General features: G+C 48.0%; 1 protein-coding gene across 1 annotated transcript in view; it reads left to right on the top strand.

Annotated features, from left to right (window-relative positions):
- The window catches only part of WDR97 (WD repeat domain 97), a 305848-nt gene that overhangs the window by 119864 nt on the left and 161693 nt on the right, over positions 1–24291 (top strand). The window contains exons 6-7 of the mRNA XM_083145263.1: positions 2232–2880; positions 7832–7980. Coding sequence (XP_083001389.1) covers positions 2232–2880; positions 7832–7980 — 798 coding nt within the window. The remainder of the gene's footprint in view (positions 1–2231; positions 2881–7831; positions 7981–24291) is intronic.

The raw sequence follows: 24291 nt of genomic DNA, 5'->3' as shown, positions 1-24291 counted from the left end.
CCTGTGAGTAACTAGCTCCCTGTGCTTCCTATAAAAAGGCAGTCTCTGGGAGACAGAAGCTTCCAGAGTATAGGCTCACAACCTGCTCCAGCGTCCCTTGTACTTCACTGTGTTCCTGATCACCAGATACTGACTTCGGCTTGTTTCCTGACTATCCTTCGGCTTAATCCCTGTGTACCGTGAATCGTGGGTTACCTGTGTATGACCTCAGCCTGCCTCCTGACCACTCTCCTGCCTGATCCTCGTGTACCATACCCAGTGATTACCAGTGGATGACCTTGGCTTGCCTTCTGACTATTCTCCTGTCTGATCCTTGTGTACTGTGCTCCGTGACCACCAGTGTATGACCCGGCTAAGATGACTACGCATAATCCTGAATCCACGCTACCTGTTTCCAAGGGGTTACCAGTGCCACATGGGGAACCTGCTCAGGGGACCGCGACCGGCATGTCCATAGCAGCGAAGCCCAAATCCCAACTGGAGGGGTCACTAGTGAACACCTATGGCGTGGTAAGACTCCGCACCCCTGTGTCAGGTCTAGCCAATCCCCGGCCTGGTCACCAGCATGATGTACCTGAGACCGTGACAGCACGTCTTCCTTCAATGCCCGCCAGGCCACGCCCCCCGACATGGTTTTTTTCACTGTTTTTTGACCCAAATGTTGACATAGTCGACATGGACACAATTTTAAGTGTACTGCATCGCTTGCTGCTCTCGTTATGTTTCAGGCACACTATTTTATTCTCCCACCATGCCCTAGTGGATGGTAGGGCATGAAATACCGACTGTCAGCACATGTCGGCTCAAAACAGAAAAAAAAGCCACGTCGACCTTTTGACTGTTGACCTAACCCATGTCGACATAATGCATGTGTTAACCTAGACCCCTGTCGACCTTCACCCATGTCGACCTAGACTCCTGTTGACCTAGCTGTATGTTGACCCAACGGTGCCGATCCAGTTGGGGTCGACAATTTGACCGTATCCCGCCCATACAGGATCCATCCATTGTTACCCATAGAAACCCCATGATATACTGCTCCAGCAGAAGGGTCACTGGTCCTGGGGATAAATCTGCTGATCTAGAACTGACGTACAAGGTACAGCCCATACAGGATACATCCATTGTTACCCACAATAATGCTAATGGTGCCGTCAGACATTGGCCGTGCCCTGATGTCAGGTCCTGTCTTCTCCATGTAGGAGTGTATCCCTCTCACCCACAGGTCCTGTCTCCTCCATGTATGGATGTATCCTTCTCACTCAAAGGTCCTGTCTTCTCCATGTATGAGTGTATCCCTCTCACCCACAGGTCCTGTCTCCTCCATGTATGGGTTTATCCCTCTCACCCACAGGTCCTGTCTCCTCCGTGTATGGATGTATCCTTCTCACTCAAAGGTCCTGTCTCCTCCATGTATGGATGTATCCTTCTCACCCACTGGTCCTGTCTCCTCCATGTATGGATGTATCCTTCTCACCCACAGGTCCTGTCTCCTCCATGTATGGATGTATCCTTCTCACCCACAGGTCCTGTCTCCTCCATGTATGAGTGTATCCCTCTCACCCACAGGTCCTGTCTCCTCCATGTATGGATGTATCCCTCTCACCCACAGGTCCTGTCTCCTCCATGTAGGAGTGTATCCCTCTCACCCACAGGTCCTGTCTCCTCCATGTATGAATGAATCCTTCTCACTCAAAGGTCCTGTCTTCTCCATGTATGGGTGTATCCCTCTCATCCACAGGTCCTGTCTCCTCCATGTATGAATGTATCCTTCTCACCCACAGGTCCTGTCTCCTCCATGTATGGGTGTATCCCTCTCATCCACAGGTCCTGTTTTCTCCATGTATCAGTGTATCCCTCTCACCCACAGGTCCTGTATTCCCCATGTATGGATGTATCCTTCTCACTCAAAGGTCCTGTCTTCTCCATGTATGAGTGTATCCCTCTCACCCACAGGTCCTGTCTCCTCCATGTATGAGTGTATCCCTCTCACCCACAGGTCCTGTCTCCTCCATGTATGAGTGTATCCCTCTCACCCACAGGTCCTGTCTCCTCCATGTATGGGTGTATCCTTCTCACCCACAGGTCCTGTCTCCTCCATGTACGAGTGTATCCCTCTCACCCATCATCCTCCGGTCACCCACAGGTTTGGTCTCCCTCATATGAGTTATCCCTATGTGTCCTGTCTCCGCCATACAGTATATGATGAGTTCTTCTTGTCTCACCCACAGGTCCTATCACTGCTCTGTCTCTCAGCACCTCACAAATTATACTACTCTCTGGGTCTGATGATGGCACTTTGCGACTGTGGGACTTGAAGACACAGGAGCAGATTGGAGAGCATCAGACGTCAGGGCCTTTGCTTGGAGTAAAAGCTTTCAGCAGCAATGGTGAATACGTTATCTCATATAGCAGCCATGGATTGCACGTGTGGCGTGTTGAGAACTTGTACCAAGTGCACTGCTTTCTGGGGAGCAGTGTGAGAGATATCCGAGTCAGTGGAGGGTTCTTACCTTCCAGAGCTCTGTGTGTGTGTACAGACTCTACTGTAAGACTGATATCAGCCACTACTGGAGACCTGCTATCTACACTCCTGCTAGACAGAGGAGAGCAGCTGCTTGGTGCAGATTACTGTATGTACAGGGAGACTGTATGTGTTTTACTGGAAGATGGAGACCTAGTGAAAGCCAATGCCTTGGTGAACCCTATGAGCATCATCAGTAGGGCCACGGTCAGCTTCTCCAAGGCTTTGCCCTGTTGCCTTACTCTTGTGTCCTGCATTGTGGATGTGGAGGCTGTCATGGTGGATTGGAAGCAAGTGGTGCACCAAAGAGGAGACCATCATGGGATATATCATTCGTCCCGAGATAGGAAAAACAGGTAATATCCTGATACCATCTGTAACATTGTAGCTCCATAACATCCGTGTCATCAGCTCATGTCATGTTCTAGTGGTAAAACGCCAGTGTCATAAGCTCATGTCATGTTCTAGTGATAGGACGCCAGTGTCATAAGCTCATGTCATGTTCTAGTGATAGGACACCAGTGTCATCAGCTCATGTCATGTTCTAGTGGTAAAACGCCAGTGTCATCAGCTCATGTCATGTTCTAGTGATAAGCCACAAGTGTCATCAGCTCATGTCATGTTCTAGTGATAGGACGCCAGTGTCATCAGCTCATGTCATGTTCTAGTGATAAGCCACAAGTGTCATCAGCTCATGTCATGTTCTAGTGATAGGACGCCAGTGTCATCAGCTCATGTCATGTTCTAGTGATAAGCCACAAGTGTCATCAGCTCATGTCATGTTCTAGTGATAGGACGCCAGTGTCATCAGCTCATGTCATGTTCTAGTGATAGGACATCAGTGTCATTAGCTCATGTCATGTTCTAGTGATAGGACATCAGTGTCATCAGCTCATGTCTTGTTCTAGTGATAGGACGCCAGTGTCATCAGCTCATGTCATGTTCTAGTGATAGGACATCAGTGTCATTAGCTCATGTCATGTTCTAGTGGTAAAACGCCAGTGTCATCAGCTCATGTCATGTTCTAGTGATAGGACGCCAGTGTCATCAGCTCATGTCATGTTCTAGTGATAGGACATCAGTGTCATTAGCTCATGTCATGTTCTAGTGATAGGACATCAGTGTCATTAGCTCATGTCATGTTCTAGTGATAGGACATCAGTGTCATTAGCTCATGTCATGTTCTAGTGGTAAAACGCCAGTGTCATCAGCTCATGTCATGTTCTAGTGATAGGACATCAGTGTCATCAGCTCATGTCATGTTCTAGTGATAGGACGCCAGTGTCATCAGCTCATGTCATGTTCTAGTGATAGGACGCCAGTGTCATCAGCTCATGTCATGTTCTAGTGATAGGACGCAAGTGTCACCAGCTCATGTGATGTTCTAGTGATAGGACGCCAGTGTCATCAGCTCATGTGATATTCTAGTGATAGGACATCAGTGTCATCAGCTCATGTCATGTTCTAGTGATAGGACATCAGTGTCATCAGCTCATGTCATGTTCTAGTGATAGGACGCCAGTGTCATCAGCTCATGTGATATTCTAGTGATAGGACATCAGTGTCATCAGCTCATGTCATGTTCTAGTGATAGGACATCAGTGTCATCAGCTCATGTCATGTTCTAGTGATAGGACGCCAGTGTCATCAGCTCATGTCATGTTCTAGTGATAGGACACCAGTGTCATTAGCTCATGTCATGTTCTAATGATAGGATGCCAGTGTCATCAGCTCATGTCATGTTCTAGTGATAGGACGCAAGTGTCACCAGCTCATGTCATGTTCTAGTGATAGGACGCCAGTGTCATCAGCTCATGTGATATTCTAGTGATAGGACATCAGTGTCATCAGCTCATGTCATGTTCTAGTGATAGGACGCCAGTGTCATCAGCTCATGTCATGTTCTAGTGATAGGACACCAGTGTCATCAGCTCATGTCATGTTCTAGTGATAGGACATCAGTGTCATCAGCTCATGTCATGTTCTAGTGATAGGACATCAGTGTCATCAGCTCATGTGATATTCTAGTGATAGGACATCAGTGTCATCAGCTCATGTCATGTTCTAGTGATAGGACATCAGTGTCATCAGCTCATGTCATGTTCTAATGATAGGATGCCAGTGTCATCAGCTCATGTCATGTTCTAGTGATAGGACGCCAGTGTCATCAGCTCATGTCATGTTCTAGTGATAGGACATCAGTGTCATCAGCTCATGTCATGTTCTAGTGATAGGACGCCAGTGTCATCAGCTCATGTCATGTTCTAGTGATAGGACATCAGTGTCATCAGCTCATGTCATGTTCTAGTGATAGGACGCAAGTGTCACCAGCTCATGTGATGTTCTAGTGATAGGACGTCAGTGTCATCAGCTCATGTGATGTTCTAGTGATAGGACGCAAGTGTCACCAGCTCATGTGATGTTCTAGTGATAGGACGCAAGTGTCACCAGCTCATGTCATGTTCTAGTGATAGGACGCCAGTGTCATCAGCTCATGTCATGTTCTAGTGATAGGACATCAGTGTCATTAGCTCATGTCATGTTCTAGTGGTAAAACGCCAGTGTCATCAGCTCATGTCATGTTCTAGTGATAGGACGCCAGTGTCATCAGCTCATGTCATGTTCTAGTGATAGGACACCAGTGTCATCAGCTCATGTCATGTTCTAGTGATAGAACGCAAGTGTCATCAGCTCATGTCATGTTCTAGTGATAGGACGCCAGTGTCACCAGCTCATGTCATGTTCTAGTGATAGGACGCCAGTGTCATCAGCTCATGTCATGTTCTAGTGATAGGACGCCAGTGTCATCAGCTCATGTCATGTTCTAGTGATAGGACGCCAGTGTCATCAGCTCATGTCATGTTCTAGTGATAGGACGTCAGTGTCATCAGCTCATGTCATGTTCTAGTGATAGGACGCCAGTGTCATCAGCTCAAGTCTTGTTCTAGTGATAGGACGCCAGTGTCATCAGCTCATGTCATGTTCTAGTGATAGGACATCAGGACATTACTGTATAACAGCTGCTGCTACCACTGACACAGAGAGGAAATCAGTGGTGAGATGGGCGAGTGAGGGAATCGTTGGTGAATGTGGGTGAGATAAGTGAATGAGGGAATCGGTGACAGATGTTGGTGAGATGGGCGAGTGAGGAAATTGGTGGCGCATGTGGGTGAGATGGGCGAGTGAGGGAAACGGTGGTGGATGTGGGTAAGATGGGCGAATATGGGAATGGGTGGAAGTTGTGGGTGAGATGGGCGAGTGAGGGAATCAGTGGCAGTTGTGGGTGAGATGGGCGACTGATGGAAGTGGTGACAGATGTGGGTGAGATGGGCGAGTGAGTAACGTGGTGGTGGATGTGGATGAGATGGGTGAGTGAAGCAGTGGCGGATGAGGGAATCGGTGACAGATGTGGGTGAGATGGGTGAGTGAAGGTGGCGGATGTGGGTAAGATGGGTGAATGAGGGAATGGGTGGCAGTTCTGAGTGAGATGGGCGAGTGAGGGAATCAGTGGCAGTTGTGGGTGAGATGGGCGAATGAGGGAATCAGTGACAGATGCGGGTGAGATGGGCGAGTGAGTAAAGTGGTGGCGCATGTGGATCAGATGGGTGAGTGAGTGAAGCGGTGACAGATGTGGGTGAGATGGGCGAGTGAGTAAAGTGGTTGTGGATGAGAAGCGGTGGCGGATGAGGGAATCGGTGACAGATATGGGTTGAGTGAAGGAAGCGGTGGCGGATGTGGGCAAGATGTGCGAATGAGCGAATGGGTGGCAGTGCTGAGTGAGATGGGTGAGTGAGGGAATCAGTGGCAGTTGTGGGTGAGATGGGCGAGTGAGGGAAGCGGTGACCGATGTGGGTGAGATGGGCTAGTGAGTAAAGTGGTGGCGGATGTGGATCAGATGGATGAGGTGAGTGAAGCGGTGACAGATGTGGGTGAGATGTGCGAGTGAGTAAAGTGGTGGTGGATGTGGATGAGATGGGTGAGAAGCGGTGGCAGATGAGGGAATCGGTGACAGATTTGGGTGAGATGGGTGAGTGAGGGAAGCGGTGGTGGATGTGGGTGAGATGGGTGAGTGAGGGAAGCGGTGGTGGATGTGGGTGAGATGGGCGAGTGAGGGAAGCGGTGGCGGATGTGGGTAAGATGGGCGAATGAGGGAATGGGTGGCAGTTCTGAGTGAGGGAATCAGTGGCAGTTGTGGGTGAGATAGGTGAGTGAGGGAAGCGGTGGTGGATGTGGGTGAGATGGGCGAGTGAGGGAATCGGTGACAGATGTGGGTGAGATGGGCAAGTGAGGGAAGCGATGGCGGAAGTGGGTGAGATGGGCAAGTGAGGAAAGCGATGGTGCATGTGGGTGAGATGGGTGAGTGAGGGAAGAGGTGGTGGATGTGGGTGAGATGGGCGAGTGAGGAAAGCGATGGCAGATGTGGGTGAGATGGGCAAGTGAGGAAAGCGATGGTGATTGTGGGTGAGATGGGCGAGTGAGGAAATCGATGGCGGATGTGGGTCAGATGGGCGAGTGAGGGAATCGGTGACAGATGTGGGTGCGATGGGCAAGTGAGGGAAGCGATGACAGAAGTGGGTGAGATGGGCGAGTGAGGAAAGCGGTGGTGGATGTGGGTGAGATGGGCGAGTGAGGGAAGCGATGGCGGAAGTGGGTGAGATGGGCGAGTGAGGGAAGCGATGGCGGAAGTGGGTGAGATGGGCGATTGAGGAAAGCGATGGCAATTGTGGGTGAGATGGACGAGTGAGGAAAGCGATGGCGGATGTGGGTGAGATGGGCGAGTGAGGGAATCGGTGACAGATGTGGGTGAGATGTGCGAGTGAGTAAAGTGGTGGTGGATGTGGATGAGATGGGTGAGAAGCGGTGGCGGATGAGGGAATCGGTGACAGATTTGGGTGAGATGGGTGAGTGAGGGAAGCGGTGGTGGATGTGGGTGAGATGGGCGAGTGAGGGAATGGGTGGCAGTTCTGAGTGAGGGAACCAGTGGCAGTTGTGGGTGAGATAGGTGAGTGAGGGAAGCGGTGGTGGATGTGGGTGAGATGGGCGAGTGAGGGAATCGGTGACAGATGTGGGTGAGATGGGCAAGTGAGGGAAGCGTTGGCGGAAGTGGGTGAGATGGGCAAGTGAGGAAAGCGATGGTGCATGTGGGTGAGATGGGTGAGTGAGGGAAGAGGTGGTGGATGTGGGTGAGATGGGTGAATGAGGGAAGCGATGGCGGAAGTGGGTGAGATGGGCGAGTGAGGAAAGCGGTGGCGGATGTGGGTGAGATGGGCGAGGCATTACTATATAACACAGATTTGTGATTTCCAGGGTATTCCCAGTAGTTGGATTTGATGACGGCAGCCTCTGTGTCTGCGACTGGTACTCTCACCAACCACTGTGCCGGACTACGGCTCATCGCCCGGGCAAGGTGTCCGCTCTGATATCTGACTGGAAGAACAGCTACATCATATCAGCTGGTGAGACATACACATGTACTGGGGCCACACGATTTCACCATCACACATAGGTCCTGTTTCTGGTCGAAATCCAAAGCTTCAAGAGAAACCAAACGCTGCCCCCCCCCCCCCCACACCGCCAATCTCCCCACACACATGTGGGGAAGAAATCAATTCATGGTCGCCGACCATTGAATGATTGTCTAAGTCAGACATTCCCAACAACGGTCCTCAAGGCACACCAACAGTGCAGGTTTTAGTGATATCCAGGCTTCAGCACAGATGGTTTAATCAGAATCCCTCAGATACTAATTAAGTCACCTGGATATCTACAAAACCTGCACTGTTGGTGTGCCTTGAGGACCGTGGTTGGGAATGCCTGGTCTAAGTGCTCTGAAATCCAAGCAGGTCTCTGTTGACTTAGATCTGCGGCGCCCTTGTACAGGAAGAGGGGAGGCAGCTGACATCCGCTGCCCGCGCCCGTCACCTGTGTCACTGGCAAATTACCATGCTGGACATTCCCATGGCCGCCAACCCATGCCCGCACTTCTACGTGCAAACTTGCCAGCGATTAATCAATAAGCAGCGCCTGCTCGCACAAAGAGGCTGCACATGTGCATTAATGTTTGTGCTCATTCGCAGTAGCTAAACATCGCTCCCCTGTCCCAACGCATGCATTAGAATGACCTCCATAAATTGACAAATACATGCTCTGCAGGTGGGGCAGATGTAACGTCTCCCTGGGTAACACCATGATGCACTGCAGGTGGGGCAGATGTAACATCTCCCTGGGTAACACCATGCTGCACTGCAGGTGAAGCAGATGTAACAGGTTTTAGATATGGGTGGTGCGTAGAATAAAGCAGCCAGTGCGCTGCACAGACACCGACAGTATACATCATCCACATCTAGTTTAATCTGTCCACCTGCAGCACTGCATGGTTTTGTCCAATTCTGAATCAGGCCCATAATGCTGACATTAATATCAACAATCGTCATGTGAACCATGCATTTTTTTGGTACTTGTTTAGTTTCAAGGCGACAGTTACGTACTTAGCGTAGCGTCCCTTTCAGAATCGGCATTGTGTTCCCGCAACCAGCGTAGTCAGTGAGAAGTAGCGTAGTGTAGTCAGCGTAGGCAGTACGTACTGAGCGTAAGCGTAGTGTGTTCCCGCAACCAGCGTAGTCAGTGAGAAGTAGCGTAGTGTAGTGAGCGTAGGCAGTACGTACTGAGCGTAAGCGTAGTGTGTTCCCGCAACCAGCGTAGTCAGTGAGAAGTAGCGTAGTGTAGTCAGCGTAGGCAGTACGTACTGAGCGTAAGCGTAGTGTGTTCCCGCAACCAGCGTGGTCAGTGAGAAGTAGCGTAGTGTAGTCAGCGTAGGCAGTACGTACTGAGCGTAAGCGTAGTGTGTTCCCGCAACCAGCGTAGTCAGTGAGAAGTAGCGTAGTGTAGTCAGCGTAGGCAGTACGTACTGAGCGTAAGCGTAGTGTGTTCCCGCAACCAGCGTAGTCAGTGAGAAGTAGCGTAGTGTAGTCAGCGTAGGCAGTACGTACTGAGCGTAAGCGTAGTGTGTTCCCGCAACCAGCGTAGTCAGTGAGAAGTAGCGTAGTGTAGTCAGCGTAGGCAGTACGTACTGAGCGTAAGCGTAGTGTGTTCCCGCAACCAGCGTAGTCAGTGAGAAGTAGCGTAGTGTAGTCAGCGTAGGCAGTACGTACTGAGCGTAAGCGTAGTGTGTTCCCGCAACCAGCGTAGTCAGTGAGAAGTAGCGTAGTGTAGTCAGCGTAGGCAGTACGTACTGAGCGTAAGCGTAGTGTGTTCCCGCAACCAGCGTAGTCAGTGAGAAGTAGCGTAGTGTAGTCAGCGTAGGCAGTACGTACTGAGCGTAAGCGTAGTGTGTTCCCGCAACCAGCGTAGTCAGTGAGAAGTAGCGTAGTGTAGTCAGCGTAGGCAGTACGTACTGAGCGTAAGCGTAGTGTGTTCCCGCAACCAGCGTAGTCAGTGAGAAGTAGCGTAGTGTAGTCAGCGTAGGCAGTACGTACTGAGCGTAAGCGTAGTGTGTTCCCGCAACCAGCGTAGTCAGTGAGAAGTAGCGTAGTGTAGTCAGCGTAGGCAGTACGTACTGAGCATAAGCGTAGTGTGTTCCCGCAACCAGCGTAGTCAGTGAGAAGTAGCGTAGTGTAGTCAGCGTAGGCAGTACGTACTGAGCGTAAGCGTAGTGTGTTCCCGCAACCAGCGTAGTCAGTGAGAAGTAGCGTAGTGTAGTCAGCGTAGGCAGTACGTACTGAGCGTAAGCGTAGTGTGTTCCCGCGACTATAGTAGTCATCGTAGTTAGTCATCGGTACGCAGTTAGCCTAGTCAGTCAGCTGGTAGATTCTGTATTTCAGTCATGGCTGCTGAAGAGCTTACACCCTTCAACCTGCACCAGACTGAGGAGGAGTCGGTGGCATTTCTGCAGAGCCACAAATTTCTGCCTGACACCCAGACCTGCCCCAATGGGAATCTTATGAGGCTCAGTGTCAGGGAGTGCTGCCATATCCGCAGCTGTGGCAAGAAGGTCAGTGTCAGGGCTTTGCAGTGGTTCAGAAGGTGCCATCTGACCTTTGTCACCCTGATCCGCTTTGTCTTCTGTTGGGCAGAGGCGCTGACCAGCATCCGCTTCTGTGAGCGACACCTGGCCATCTCACAGGCAACCACTGTCCTCTATAACAACTTAATGCAGGAGGCCTGCACCGTCAACCTCCTGTTGCAGCCTCACCGGCGAATTGGCAGCCCAGGCACCATCGTGGAAGTTGACAAAAGCCTGTTCGTTAAACGGAAGAGCAACGTTGGCCGCATGCTGCCCCAGCACTGGATCTTCGGGGGCATCTACAGGGAGACCGGAGAATGCTTTGTGACGGCAATCGAGAGACGTGATGCCAGCACCCTCATTGCTGCCATCGAGAGGAACGCGCAACCGGGGACCACAATTTATTCCGACTGTTGGTGGGTCTACAAGATGGAGCAGCTGGAGCAGGCTGGGTACCACCACGCCAGGGTGAACCACCGGTACCACTTAATGGATCTGGAGAGTGGGGTTCACACCCAGAACATTCAGAAGCTGTGGGGTTCCTGAAAGTGGCGCAATAAGCACCAAAGGGGGACTGCGCTCCATCAGCTGGTCTCCTACTTGCAGGAGTTCATCTGGAGGAAGACCCTTGGCGCAGAAGACCCCTTATTTATTTATTAACAGTTTCTTATATAGCGCATACATACTGTATTCTGCAGCACTTTACAGAGAATATTTGAACATTCACATCAGTCCCTGCCCTTGTGGAGCTTACAATCTATATTCCCTACCACATGTACACGAATACATGTAAAGTAATCTGCGTCCCCTCGCGGAGCTCGCTGCGCTCGCCATGCTTCAGGCTCGGTGTCTCGCTGCGCTCGCCACACTATATAAAATCAACTCCACGCCGACATGGATAGTGGGGGTATGAAAAAGTCGGAGGACGCGTTCCGCTGTGCTCGCCACGATTCGGGGTGGCGTGAATAGTGTGAGGGGGGGGGGGGGGTGCCTAAAACCTATTTTTAGGACATACAATCATATTATTTTATACCTAAAGTAATGGCATCGCACACCCTATAAAATCACATGCAATTATGCGGGAGGTGCGATGCAATGCGATGCGATATAGGGCGGCAAAAGAGCATTGAAAAAATTACATTAAAAAATCGCATCGCATGCCGCTATAATGGCCCATGCAATGCGATGAGATTTCCCTACGGTGCCGTACGTAGAAATGGGCACCGTTCTAGGAAACAAGTACTATTTTTTTTATATATAAATTGTGCCCTATAGTGGTCATAGTCACAAAGAACCAAAACCAAAGAAACCAAAGAAGTGCTTAAACTAATCCTACCTATTTTAATTCTTACACTTGACACTGTCTTGATTTAAGTTGTTATCTTCTCATCGCCTAGCCTTGCTAAGTGCGAATTCCGCCATCTGTCCCACTTATCGTGTGTGTTCCTTAAATAAAACATATATCTTTCGTGTTTCATCACGTCATTAACCAATGCTCTCCATTTTGCTATTGCTGGGCGTTTAGGCGAGAACCATACGCCAGAGTGATCAAGCTACTGTAACAACATAAGGGTAGAGCATTGGTGAGTGATCTCCCCCCCCCCCCCCCCCTATTTCCATGCCAAGCAAGCAGGCTCTAGGACCCATTTGTGCTATTGAAGGAGTTGTCATCTTAAGATCTTTCCACACTTGTACCCAGAATGAATACACAAGAAGTGAATTTGCTGATATTTAACTGAAGATGTTGCATGCTTAATAGATCCTAATAAATCTTCCTAATCCTCTGTTGATAATGGGCCCAAATATATCTCCCATTTCGTTCTTAATCACTCCATTAGGGGCTGGTGCTGACCTAAATTTATGGTATTATATAGTCTAGATACCCGACCTATGAAGCTATAATTTCAGTGATGAAGAGGTTTCTATGGTAAGCCCACCAAATTGACTTTGGATTGCATGTCATAGTTGTAAATACCTAAAGAAATGCTTGTTTGGTATATTATATTCATTTTGTAGCTGTCCAAAGGTCTTAAACTGTCCATTCATGTAGAGTTGTCCAATAACAACAATCTCTTTTTGAGACCATGGGTGACATTCTGGGGGAAATTTACCAATATGAAAAACCTAGTTTTTCGTATTGGTATTTCCCCTACGACGGCATACGGCTGTTTCAGTCGTATGCAAAGTCGTGTTCCGGAGGCGAATGTACAAAGCAGTCATATACGACTGCTTTGTAACCCACCAATGTCGTAGGAATTCGTATTAGCTGGCCATATATACGGCCGCTAATACGAATTCGTACAGGCAGTCTGCACGGATCAGTCAGATCCATCATATCAGTCAGATCCATCATATCAGTCAGATCCGTGCAGGCTGCAGAGTGTAAAAAAAATAGAAAAATTAAAAAAAAAAAAAAACCCAGCGTGGGGTCCCCCCCACAGCCGTAACCAGCACCAGGCTGAAGGAGCCGGGGCCGGTAATTAAAAATCAGGGAACCCGACAAATAGGGGTTCCCCGATTTTTAACAACCAGCCCCAGGCTCCTGCTCTTCAGACAGGACGCCGACACCGGAGCCGCCGACACCGGAGCCAGCGACCTACCGACGGGATCAAGATAGATAAGTATCAGTGTGTGTGTGTGTGATGTGTGTATTAAACTTTTATTTAAAATTTGTGTCAGTGTGTTTTGTGTACTATTTTTTTTAACTGTGGAACTACAAGTGCCAGCGGGCCCTTTAATGCCCAGCAGGCTGGGACTTGTGGTTCTCCAAGTCCCAGCTTGCTGGGGAGGCTTGCTGGCACTTGTAGTGCCACAGTAAAAAACAATAGTTTAATCTTTTTTTTACACTTGAATCAGCGCGATGCCCACCGCCCAGGGGCATCGGGGACAGCACCAGGCTTCAGCCTGGTCAGGTAAGTCCTGGAGGGGGGGACCCCTTTATTGGGGGGGTCCCCACTCCCCCAGGGCCCCTGGCCAGGCTGACTAGTCGGTAGGGATGAATGCTTTGGCCGGGGGGACTTGCATAAAAAGTCTCCCCCCGGCTGTGGCATTACCCTGCTGGCTGGTTTTGCCTGGGGCTGGTTCTTAAAATACGGGGGACCCCTACTCATTTTGTCCCCCGTATTTTGGGAACCAGCCCCAGAGCAGGAGCCTGGGGCTGGTTGTTAAAAATCAGGGAACCCCTATTTGTCGGGTTCCCTGATTTTTTAATTACCGGCTCCAGGCTCTGTCAGCCTGGTGCTGGTTACAGCTGTGGGGGGGGACCCCACGCCATTTTTTATTTATTTATTTTATTTTATTTATTTTTACACCGCAGCCTGCACGGATCTGACTGATCCGTGCAGGCTAAAACGAGAATACGACAGGAAAAAAGAATTTTCTATACGGCTGCTTAGTACATCAGGAACCACCATTCTTTTGAATGGTGATTTCTTTCGTATCCTAACTATGGTGTAGACATTTGTATTTGTAAATACAAATACGAATGTTCCATCCCTAGGACTACGAATTGTTGTTTTTTGGTGATAGAAAATATAAAAAATACAAATTCGTAAAAAAAAGGTGTATTTCTCCCTACGAATACACCTTTTTTCTACGAATCCATATTAGTAAATTTCCCCCTCTATGGGTTCCGATTTTTAGGCATGTCTAAAATTCGCACCAAATCGCACTTTTCAAAATCGCATTTTTTGTCCTCTTCACAGCCGGCTCCCCCCGCACTGACAGCGGGGAGAACCGGCTCTCTCCGATGCCGCTAACAGCCTCTGTAGCGCTGTCCCAGCGCTACAGAGGCTGAGAGCGTGATTGGCCGATGCGTCTCCATGGAGACGCATAGCTCAGCCTTGATTGGCTGAGCTATGCGTCTCCATGGAGACGCATAAGCCAAAGACGCTTTCAGCCTCTGTAGCGCTGGGACAGCGCTACAGAGGCTGTTAGTGGCATCGGAGAGAGCCGCAGTGCGGGGGGAGCTGGCTGTGAAGAGGACAGCACTGGACCTGGATTGGTGAGTACGTGGGTGTAAAAGTGAGGAGTGTGAATGTGTGTGTAATAAAGTTTTACTTCTCTGTGTGTGTTTTTTTTTAACATTCTTTTTACAGGTGGACTACAAGTCCCAGCGGGCCCATTAACCCCTTCCCGACATTTGACGTACATGTACGTCATGGTCGGGAAGTACTTCCCGACATTTGACGTACATGTACGTCATGACTTCTAACTGTCACTGCGTCTAGAGACGCAGTGACAGTTAGGTGATGTCTGCTGTCCCTGACAGCAGACATCCCCCCTCGCCGCCCAGGGGGGGCAGGGGTGCCCCCCCCCGGTCGGCGATCGCTGTGATTGGCTGTTCAAATCTGAACAGCCATTCACAGCGTTTCCTGTGTTACCGGCGGCTAAGCCGCTCGGTAACACAGGGATCGGTGGTGATCGGTGCTGTCAAGTACAGCACCGATCACCACCGATGTGCAGCCCCCCCTCGAACCCGCCGGGCACTCACCCGGCAGCAGCAGCAGCACCCCCGGCTCCCCCGGAGCGTCTGGAGCGCACGCAGCGCTGCTCTCCTCCCCCCTCCCCCCCGCAGCAGCAGCAGCAGCATCAAGCTGCAGAAAAAGTAAAAAATTAAATATATGCACTGAAAAAATATATTTATATATATATATATATATATATATATATATATATATATGTGTGTGTGTGTATATATATGTATATATATATATATATATATATATACACACATATATATATATATATATATATATATATATATGTGTGTGTATGTGTGTGTGTGTATATACCGCACCGATTACCACCGATCGCCAGCCCCCCCCCCTCCCACCCGGCAGCCCCCCTCCCTCCCACCCACCCGGCTGCCGCAGCGCCAGCACCCCTCCCACCCCCCCGCCAGCCGCAGCGCCAGCCCCCCTCCCAAAGCTGGTGACTAAAATGGGGTCACTTGTGGGGGGGTTCCACTGTATTGTTGCTTCGGGGGTCTTGCTAATGCGACATAGCACCCACCATTCATTCCACCACCAAAAATCACTCCTTCCCTTCTGAGTCCTGCCATGCACCCAACTGGTATTTTTTGGTCACACGTGAGGCATTGCCGTACTCGGGAGAAATTGGGGCACAGATTTTGGGGTGCTTTGTCTCCTTCATTCCTTGTGAAAATAAAAATTTTTGAGCCAGAACTGCATTTTTCTGTAAAAAATTACATTTTTTTACACAAAAATGCAGATCTGGCTCAAAATTTTTCATTTTCACAAGGAATGAAGGAGACAAAGCACCCCAAAATCTGTGCCCCAATTTCTCCCGAGTACGGCAATGCCTCATGTGTGACCAAAAAATACCAGTTGGGTGCATGGCAGGACTCAGAAGGGAAGGAGTGATTTTTGGATTTCGCAGCACAGATTCTGGTTGAATGACCCCCGAAACACCCATACAGTGGAACCCCCCCACAAGTGACCCCATTTTGCAAACTACACCCTTCAGGGAATTCATCAAGGGGTATAGTGTACATTTCAAACCCCCCGGGGTTTCACCAATTTTGATACAACTGAGCTGTGAAAATGAAAAATTAATTTTTTTCATTTTCACTGCCCAGTTGTACCACAATTGGTGAAACCCCTGGGGGTTTGAAATGTACACTATACCCCTAGATGAATTCCCTGAAGGGTGTAGTTTGCAAAATGGGGTCACTTGTGGGGGGGTACCTAACTTTTAGCATCTTATGGTGCCTAGAAACCTACATTGTGCCTAAAAAATAATCTCATAAAAAGGAGGCTCCAAAATCAAGTAGGTGCTCCTTCTATTATGAAGCCTGTGGTTTGGTCACCGTGCACACTAGGGCCACATATAGGATATTTATGAAAACCAAAGAATTGGGGGAATCAATTTTTAGTCACATTTCTCTAGTAAAATCTACTGTGTTCCTTAGAAAAATGTATTAAAATTGCAAATCTGCAAAAAAAATGAAATTTTGAAATTTCACCTACACTTTCTTTTAATTCCTGTGAAACACCTAAAGGGTTAACAAACTTCCAAAATGCTGTTTTGAATACTGTGAGGGGTGCAGTTTTTGAAATGGCATCATTTATGGGGGTGTCTCACATACAAGTCACTCAAAGTCACATCATAACTGACCTGGTCCCTAAAAAAATCAGAGTTTGAAATTTTCTTGAAAATTTGAGAATTTGCTATTTATATTTGAAGCCTCCTAGTGTCCAAAAAAATGAAAAGGAGGTTGAAATAATGATTGCAACATAAAGTAGACATATGGTCTTTGTTAGTTATTAACTATTTTGAGTGGTATATTTATTTGTCTCACAAGCAGAAAATGTGACATTTTGCAAATTGCAAAATTTTCCATTTTTTCACGACATTTTGGTATTTTTCACAAAAAAACACAGACTGTATCGACCCAAATTTACCACTAACTTGAAGTACAATGTGTCACGAAAAAACAATCTCAAAATCACTGGGATAAGTAAAAGCAAAAAAAAGTTATCCCCACTTAAGTGAAACATGTCAGATTTGAAAAAAATGGCTCTGTCAGGAACGCAAAAACTGGCTCTGTCAGGAAGGGGTTAATGCCCCGCATGCTGGGACTTGTGGTTCTCCAAGTCCCAGCATGCGGGGGGAGGTCTGCTGGCACTTGTAGTTCTCCTGTATAAAGCAATGTTATGTATGGAAGATTTAACCATATCAGGCCGGCGTCCACTGGCCACGGACGCCGGTGACAGCCCCGGGCTCAGCCCTGGACGGGTGAAGCCTGGTGGGGGGGGGAAAACCCCTTTATGGGGGGTGTCCCACTCCTCCAGGTACCCCGTCCAAGGCTGACCAGCCACGGTGCTCATGTTTCGGCCGGTGGACCTTATATAAAAAGTGTCCCCCGGCTGTGGCATGACACCGAGGGCTGTTGGAGCCCGGTGCTGGTTTCAAAATACGGGGGATCCCCAGATTTTTTGTCCCCCGTATTTTTGGAACCAGGACCGGTCTAAAAGTCCGGGGCTGGTTTCAGAAATACGGGGGACCCCTATGCTTTTTGTCCCCGTATTTTTGGAACCAGCCCCAGCTCAATGAGCCCGGGGCTGGTTATGCTCAGGAGGGGGGACCCCACGCTATTTTTTTGTCAAAAAAACACTTTTCCACATTTTTAACACGGGGCCATGCACAGATCTCTATGATCTGTGCAGGGTTCTGGCCAATTCGCATATCAGAACCTGGTCTGATTTTTTTTTAGATTTTTAGACACATTTTTCAAATTCGCATCTCATTAAATATGCGAATTGTATACTTTTCAATGTGAAAACATCTGGATGCGAGTTCTGGCGAAAACTAAAAATCGCACTTTTAAAAAGTCCGATTTCGTGACAAAACCGCACTTTTTGCCGATTTTCGCATCTCATTTAATATGCGAATTAGGGAAAAAGTGCGAAAACGGCAGTTTTTGCGATAAAATTCGCCAAAGTCAGATTATCTCATCCCATAGAATGTCACCCTATAAATTGTCAGCGGACAACTTCTCTAACTCTGGATATTTTTATTGAACCACAGCGGAGATTCAGTTTCTATCCCTGACCATTCGCAGGCAGCCTGAAGGTGTCTCCATATTAATATCACCTGGGTCATTTATATGTGAGGAGTCCCACAATCCTAGCTGTTCACTAAGGTAGGCCTGTAGCAGAGGATCGTTTATGTTAGTGACCCAGCCCACTAGATGCGACGCTTGGGATGCTATATAATCATTTCTTAGATTTGGAAGGGCTAAGCCTCCCTGTTCCTTAGAGTTGTATAATGTTTTAATTGCTATGCATGGTGACTTTTCTTTCTATATAAAGGATATTATTAGTTTCTCTATAGCTGAAAACACTGTTTTTGGAATGTATATGGTGCATTTTGCCAAATATACAAGTATTTTGGCATTATTACCATCTTAAACCTATTTAGGCGCCCAGTAAGTGTTATTGGTAGTTTTTTCCATATATGCATGCGTTCTTTAAATCCTATTGTCACTGGGTGTACTGTACATTAAGTTCCACACAATGTTGTGGACAAGGGGTTATCCATATCCCTAAATATTGAAATTGCACAGTCCACTTTAGTGGGTATGTGAGCTGTTGTTCCTCCGGGATATGGCCTGATATTGGTAATCTAGTAGATTTGTCCCAGTTTATACGTAATCCTGAAAAATCCCCAAATCTATTCACCACGTTGAGCATTTGCTGTAAAGATTTCCCAGCATCCCGCAGGAAGAACAGCATATCATCTGCATATAGGGCAATGACATCATCTATCTCTCCTATTTTAATGCCTCTTATTTCTGGAACTAAACGTGCTAAACATGCAAGTGGTTCTATTGCCATTGAAAACAGAGCCGGGGAGAGAGGGCAGCCTTGTCGGGTAACCCTTTTCAGATTAAATGGATTTGAAATATGTCCATTTACGGAAACTCTTGCTACCGGAGAAGCATGTAGCATCTGGATCCATTTAAGAAAATGGGGTCCAAACGCTAGTTTCTGAAGGACAGTCCACTCGACTGTGTCAAAGGCCTTGGCTGCATCCAAAGACACAACAAAGGCCTCTTTCTTTAAGCTCTGACCTCTCTGTAAATGATAGTATAAGCGCCGCAGATTATGAGTTGTAGCTCTTTCTGGCATAAACCCTGACTGATCTGGGTGTATTATAGTCTTTATTACTCGATTTAGCCGTGTGGTTAACATTCTAGCCAGAATTTTAATTTCTACATTTAGCAGGGAAATAGGCCTGCATGATTCCGGGAGGAGAGGGTCCTTGTCTTTTTTTTGGTATCAGGATAATCACTGCCTCTGTCATAGTGGAAGGTAAAGAGCCCCATGCTAGGAGTGAATTAAACAATTCTGTAAGATATGGGACAAAAAAGTCTCTGAATCTTTTAAAGACTTCCGATGGAATTCCATCCCTACCAGGTGCCTTAGAGGCAGGAAGAGAGGCGATGGCCAACCTCAGCTTCTAGCATCTGGGCATCTGCTTCTGCAAGAGATGACATAGAAATTTGACTCAAGTATTCTTCCAGCCGATTTGCATTGATTGTATTCCCGGAATCATACAGATCAGAATAGTACCCCGAGAACACTTCCACCATTTCCCCTGCCATATAGCATACTTTGCCCTGAGGGTTTATAATACTAGATATTATGTTACTACTATTTTCGTTTTTGGCCAGGAATGCTAATTGGCTGCCCCCTATATCTGTCTGATAATAATGTCTGTGCTTAGAGAACTGCAGCTTCCTTTTAGACTTTTTGTTTTGCATCTATTAATTGTATTCTAGCACAAACTGTTCCAGAGCTAATGTATTCAGCCTCCAGCTGGTGATATTTGTTCTCCAGATCCCTTTCCTCCTTCCTGCCCTTTCTCTTTATCTCTGTGATCTCTGTAATAAATGTCCCGCGCATCCCTGCATTAAAGCATCCTGTCTAATGCTGGGTACACACCAGGACGACTAGGGCCCGATCCCCACAATCTCGATCCAATTCCGATCAATTGGATGTAGATTGTGTCCTTTTCTGACCTGCTGTGGACCGATACCGATGCGCGGTCCCGCGGGTCGGTCGGTCGTTATTGAGATCCTACCTGCTGCAGGTAGGATCTCAATGACGACCATACAGCCGGGTGCGGGTCGCCATCGGATCGGACCCGCTCACGGTGCACATCGTGAGCGGGTCGTGCCGCCCCTCGTCACCGTGAGTGGGTCGGACGAGACACTGACGACCCGCTCACGATGTGCATCGTGAGCGGGTCGTCCTGGTGTGTACCCCGCATAATATTGATGTTTTGGTATGTACTATTATGCGTGACATAACCCTCCCATTCCAGTACCAGACCCCTGTCTGTACCCATCAGCTCCAGCCAAAAGGGGTTTAGCTTCCAGGCCACTTCTCCATAATCCAAGTTTAGATCAATATTCAATAGAATAGGGGAGTGGTCTGAAATTCCCTGTGCCATGTATTTTACATTAATAATTGCGGGGTCTAATATGGGAGATTTCAGGGCCAGATCTATTCTTGCAAAGGTATTATGTGTGGGTGAATAACATGAAAACTGCAGTACCTCTTGATTCCTTACCCGCCATATCTCTATCAGACCCAGTTCTCCTAGACAGTAGGGAATAGTCCGGTATGGACATTCTTGCTCCACTCTCTTTCCATCTATCATAAGGTTATTAAAATCTCCCATACATATTGCGGGGATTTCAGGGTGCTCTGATATAAATTTCAAATGATCACAGAGAACCTCATTATTATACGGAGGCGGAATGTATACTACTAATATATATATATATAAAGGTTTATAATTTACAATAGCTCTAAGAAACACATACAGATGGCGTGGGTCTCTTCTTTGCAGGGGATGGCGATGGTGACGCCAGCTGCCATCCCCCGCCACCCGCCATCTGTATCTGCGAAAGGGGACGCACGCGCACGAGATGCGCGCGCGTCCCCTTTCACACGGTTCCCCCGGGTCCCTGCCGGCTTGTCGGTGGTCACCCGGGGTCCCCACCGCCTCCCCGCACCCCCCTAACCCTGTCCGTCTCCCTGAAGCGGAGACGGAGAGGGTTCCCGTCGTCCGGAAACTGAGACGCGCGTGCGACGAACGCGCGTCTCAGTCAGAGGAGAGCCGGAGTGCTGGCGGATCGCCAGCGGTGACGTTCTGGCGATTCGCCAGCAAGAGGGAGCAGGGCCATCTTAACAGCATTATGGGCCCCCGGGCAAAGCAGTCCAGCGGGGCCCCTCCCTACACAACCTTGTGAGTGCCGCTGTACAGTATGTGTGTATATATATATGTATATGTTCATACAGGGGCGGATCCAGGAGAAAATGACAGGGGGGCACCATCAGGGCCGTCTTAACAGCAGTGTGGGCCCCTGGGTAAAGCAATGCACTGGGGCTCTTACCCATTCTCCCCTCCTAGGGGTGGGGGGTGCTATTAGCAGCAGCTTTGATGTCCCACGGGTGGCAGAGGGTGCTATATCTTCCATTCAACATGTAGGACCTGGAGCAGTAACTTCGGCTTATTACTCCTTTACTGCACAGGTGGTGGGAGGGAGAACACTAACGTGTGGAAGGGGCACTGAGCTGAATGACGGGTCCTTTGTAAATGACTTCCAGGGAGGTAGGGGGTGTTTTATACACAGGGGAGGGTTGGATAATGGAGTGGGCTTAATATTCGTCATTTTCCGGTGGAATGGCAGCTTGTTTGACTGCAGATATCGGCAATTATCTGTAAATAGATTTCTTAGCCTTCAATAGTATAAAAACCTAGAGTCCCATCTTTCAGGAGGTGCTGGGAACTTGGGGAGCAGGAGCCAGAGCAATCCATTGACAAAAATATAAAACTGTACACCAGACGTTTGTAGCTGGAGCAGGGACCGGCTGCTGGAAGGCTGATATCTCTGGTTCTGAGAAAGATAGAGACAAGCCGCTAGTGTTGACAGAAAGGGGAGAGTCCCAGCTTTTGGACTATACTCTCAGAAAAACCAAGTCAGAGAGAACCTGAGAAATATGACTGGGAAGTAAATGAGTAATTAGCAGAAGTTAATGTGGACTGCTGCTTTGAAGTTGGATATCTCCAGTTCCCCAGGGCCGATTTTCAAAATTCTGGTATCCCTGGAAAAAGGGGATCCTCAACTATCAGAAAAGGGCCCTTATACACCTGGGGCCCCTGGGCAAGTGCCCATTAAGCCCATACGAAAAGACGGCCCTGAGAGGGAGCCCGGCTCCATCTGTATCTTCCTTTGGAATCTATCAAGCTCTTATCTACTCAGAAATTCACCGTTTTCTTTAGCAGGACTGACACCCCTCTAGCGTTATGAGTAAAGGTTGAGTGGAACATACAGTAGGCCCCATCCAGGGCTTTTTTAGTGCCTTAACCTTGTCTCCATAAAAATGCGTCTCTGATAGACAAATAATATCCGCAGCATATTTACGTAGTTGGGACATAACAAGTGATCTTTTAACCGTGTTATTAAGGCCCCTAACAGTCCAGCTCATAAAGCTCAATCCTGCCGGTCCTTTAAGCATATTATCCTAAATATATTATGGTAACGAGCATCGATAAACTAAAAAAAGCTTCTGTTCTACACGGTACAATTTAATATTACAATACATAGGAGTATATATTTTAAGATTTTCCTTGATGACCTTATAGCAGGCATGTCCAACCTGCGGCCCTCCAGATGTGCTAAAACTACACATCCCAGCATGCCTTGCCACAATTTTTCTATTAGGGAATGCTAGAATGATGGCAATGCATGCTGGGATGTGTAGTTTCAGCACATCTGGAGGGCCACAGGTTGGACATGCCTGCCTTAGAGCTACAGAACCTCCATTATCATCCCGGATTTACTGATTGATCATTTTCAATGGCGATTTAAGCTCGACTTTATCTAGTGTATTCACTTATTCTTATGCATTACACTGGTAGGGGGGGGAAAAAAACACCCAATGATAATCTACAGCATTATGTTCTTCCCTGCCATGGTGCTGCATTCAGCACTGTACACGGAGTCGAGTCTCTACCCATTTTTCGGCTTCTGTTACACTGGTGAAGAAGTGAGTTGAGTTCTCATGAATAACTCTCAGTCTCGCAGGAAACTGCATTGAGTATTGTATGTTTTTCTCTCACCGCTGGCATTTACCCTGTGTGAAGCTGGCACGGTTCTTCTGTACCTTAATGGCAAAATCAGGATATAGAGACACTGGATGATTGTCGTAGAGTATCACGCCTTTTGAACGAGCCATGTGTAGCACAGTGTCTCTATCTTTAAAATGTAGAAAGCGAACTATTAAAGTTACTGTGGAAGCTCCAGGCTCCTCCTCCTGCTATTCTGTGCGCCCGTTCCACAGCGAACTGTTGAGAAAACCCTTCCTTAGTGAATAACGGTGTCAGCCATCCTTCCTCCATGTCTGAGAGCTTAGTTTGAATAGTTACAACTTGAATCGATAGATATTCAACTTTCTTTGTTAAAGGGGAAGCAGCATCTTCCAGCTGTGATATACGATTTTCCGTTTCGGTTACTCTTTCCCGCATCTTCTGCAGATCTTGTCTAAGCAAAGAAACGTCTATCTGTACTTGACCGATTTTTTCCGTGACCCTTTGTTCAGATTCAGTTATTGCTTCTGGATTGAGCTGGCTCGTTAATAGAGCTATCTATTTCACCGTGTGGGGATGGTGAACTTGGGACACTGTGTACATTGGATCTGGAAGACTGCGTGTTACGTGCGGCACTGGGTTTCCCCATTACTCAGTTGTTGTAATGTACAAAGTCCACGGGAAACAGAACTGCTTACTGTATATGCCTTATGGAATAGTCAATGTAGTTCTAGATGTATTTCTTTAGACTCCACTGCTCACTTTAACTGCTCAACTAACCATATGCAGCAGGCTGAAAGATAAGAGTCAGTCACTTATTTCAAAGAAAGCAGAATAATTAGAGTAAAAAACCCTTCAGGCTGGCCTTGCCCTATACAAGGGTCGGAGTTCTGGATACCCCACTCTGTTTTATCTCCTTTGTACTTTCTCTTTTGCCCATAAACCAACAGAGAAACATTTAATCTGTTCTGTGCGTTTAATGAGTCTCTGCCCTCTGGCACCTTCACCGGGACTCCCAGGTGCACAGGCACCTTTATATCAAAAGGGAGGAGGGGGCCAGCTTCACCCACAAACCATGTTATATTGTGGAGAGGGGGGAGATGGCTACCCGGCAATCACAGCAGTCACCCAGAATATA

This window comes from Crinia signifera, chromosome 5 (assembly GCF_055691185.1).
Source record: "Crinia signifera chromosome 5, ASM5569118v1, whole genome shotgun sequence".
Classification (NCBI taxonomy): Eukaryota; Metazoa; Chordata; class Amphibia; order Anura; family Myobatrachidae; genus Crinia; species Crinia signifera.
This window is presented reverse-complemented; position numbering and strand designations above follow the sequence as displayed.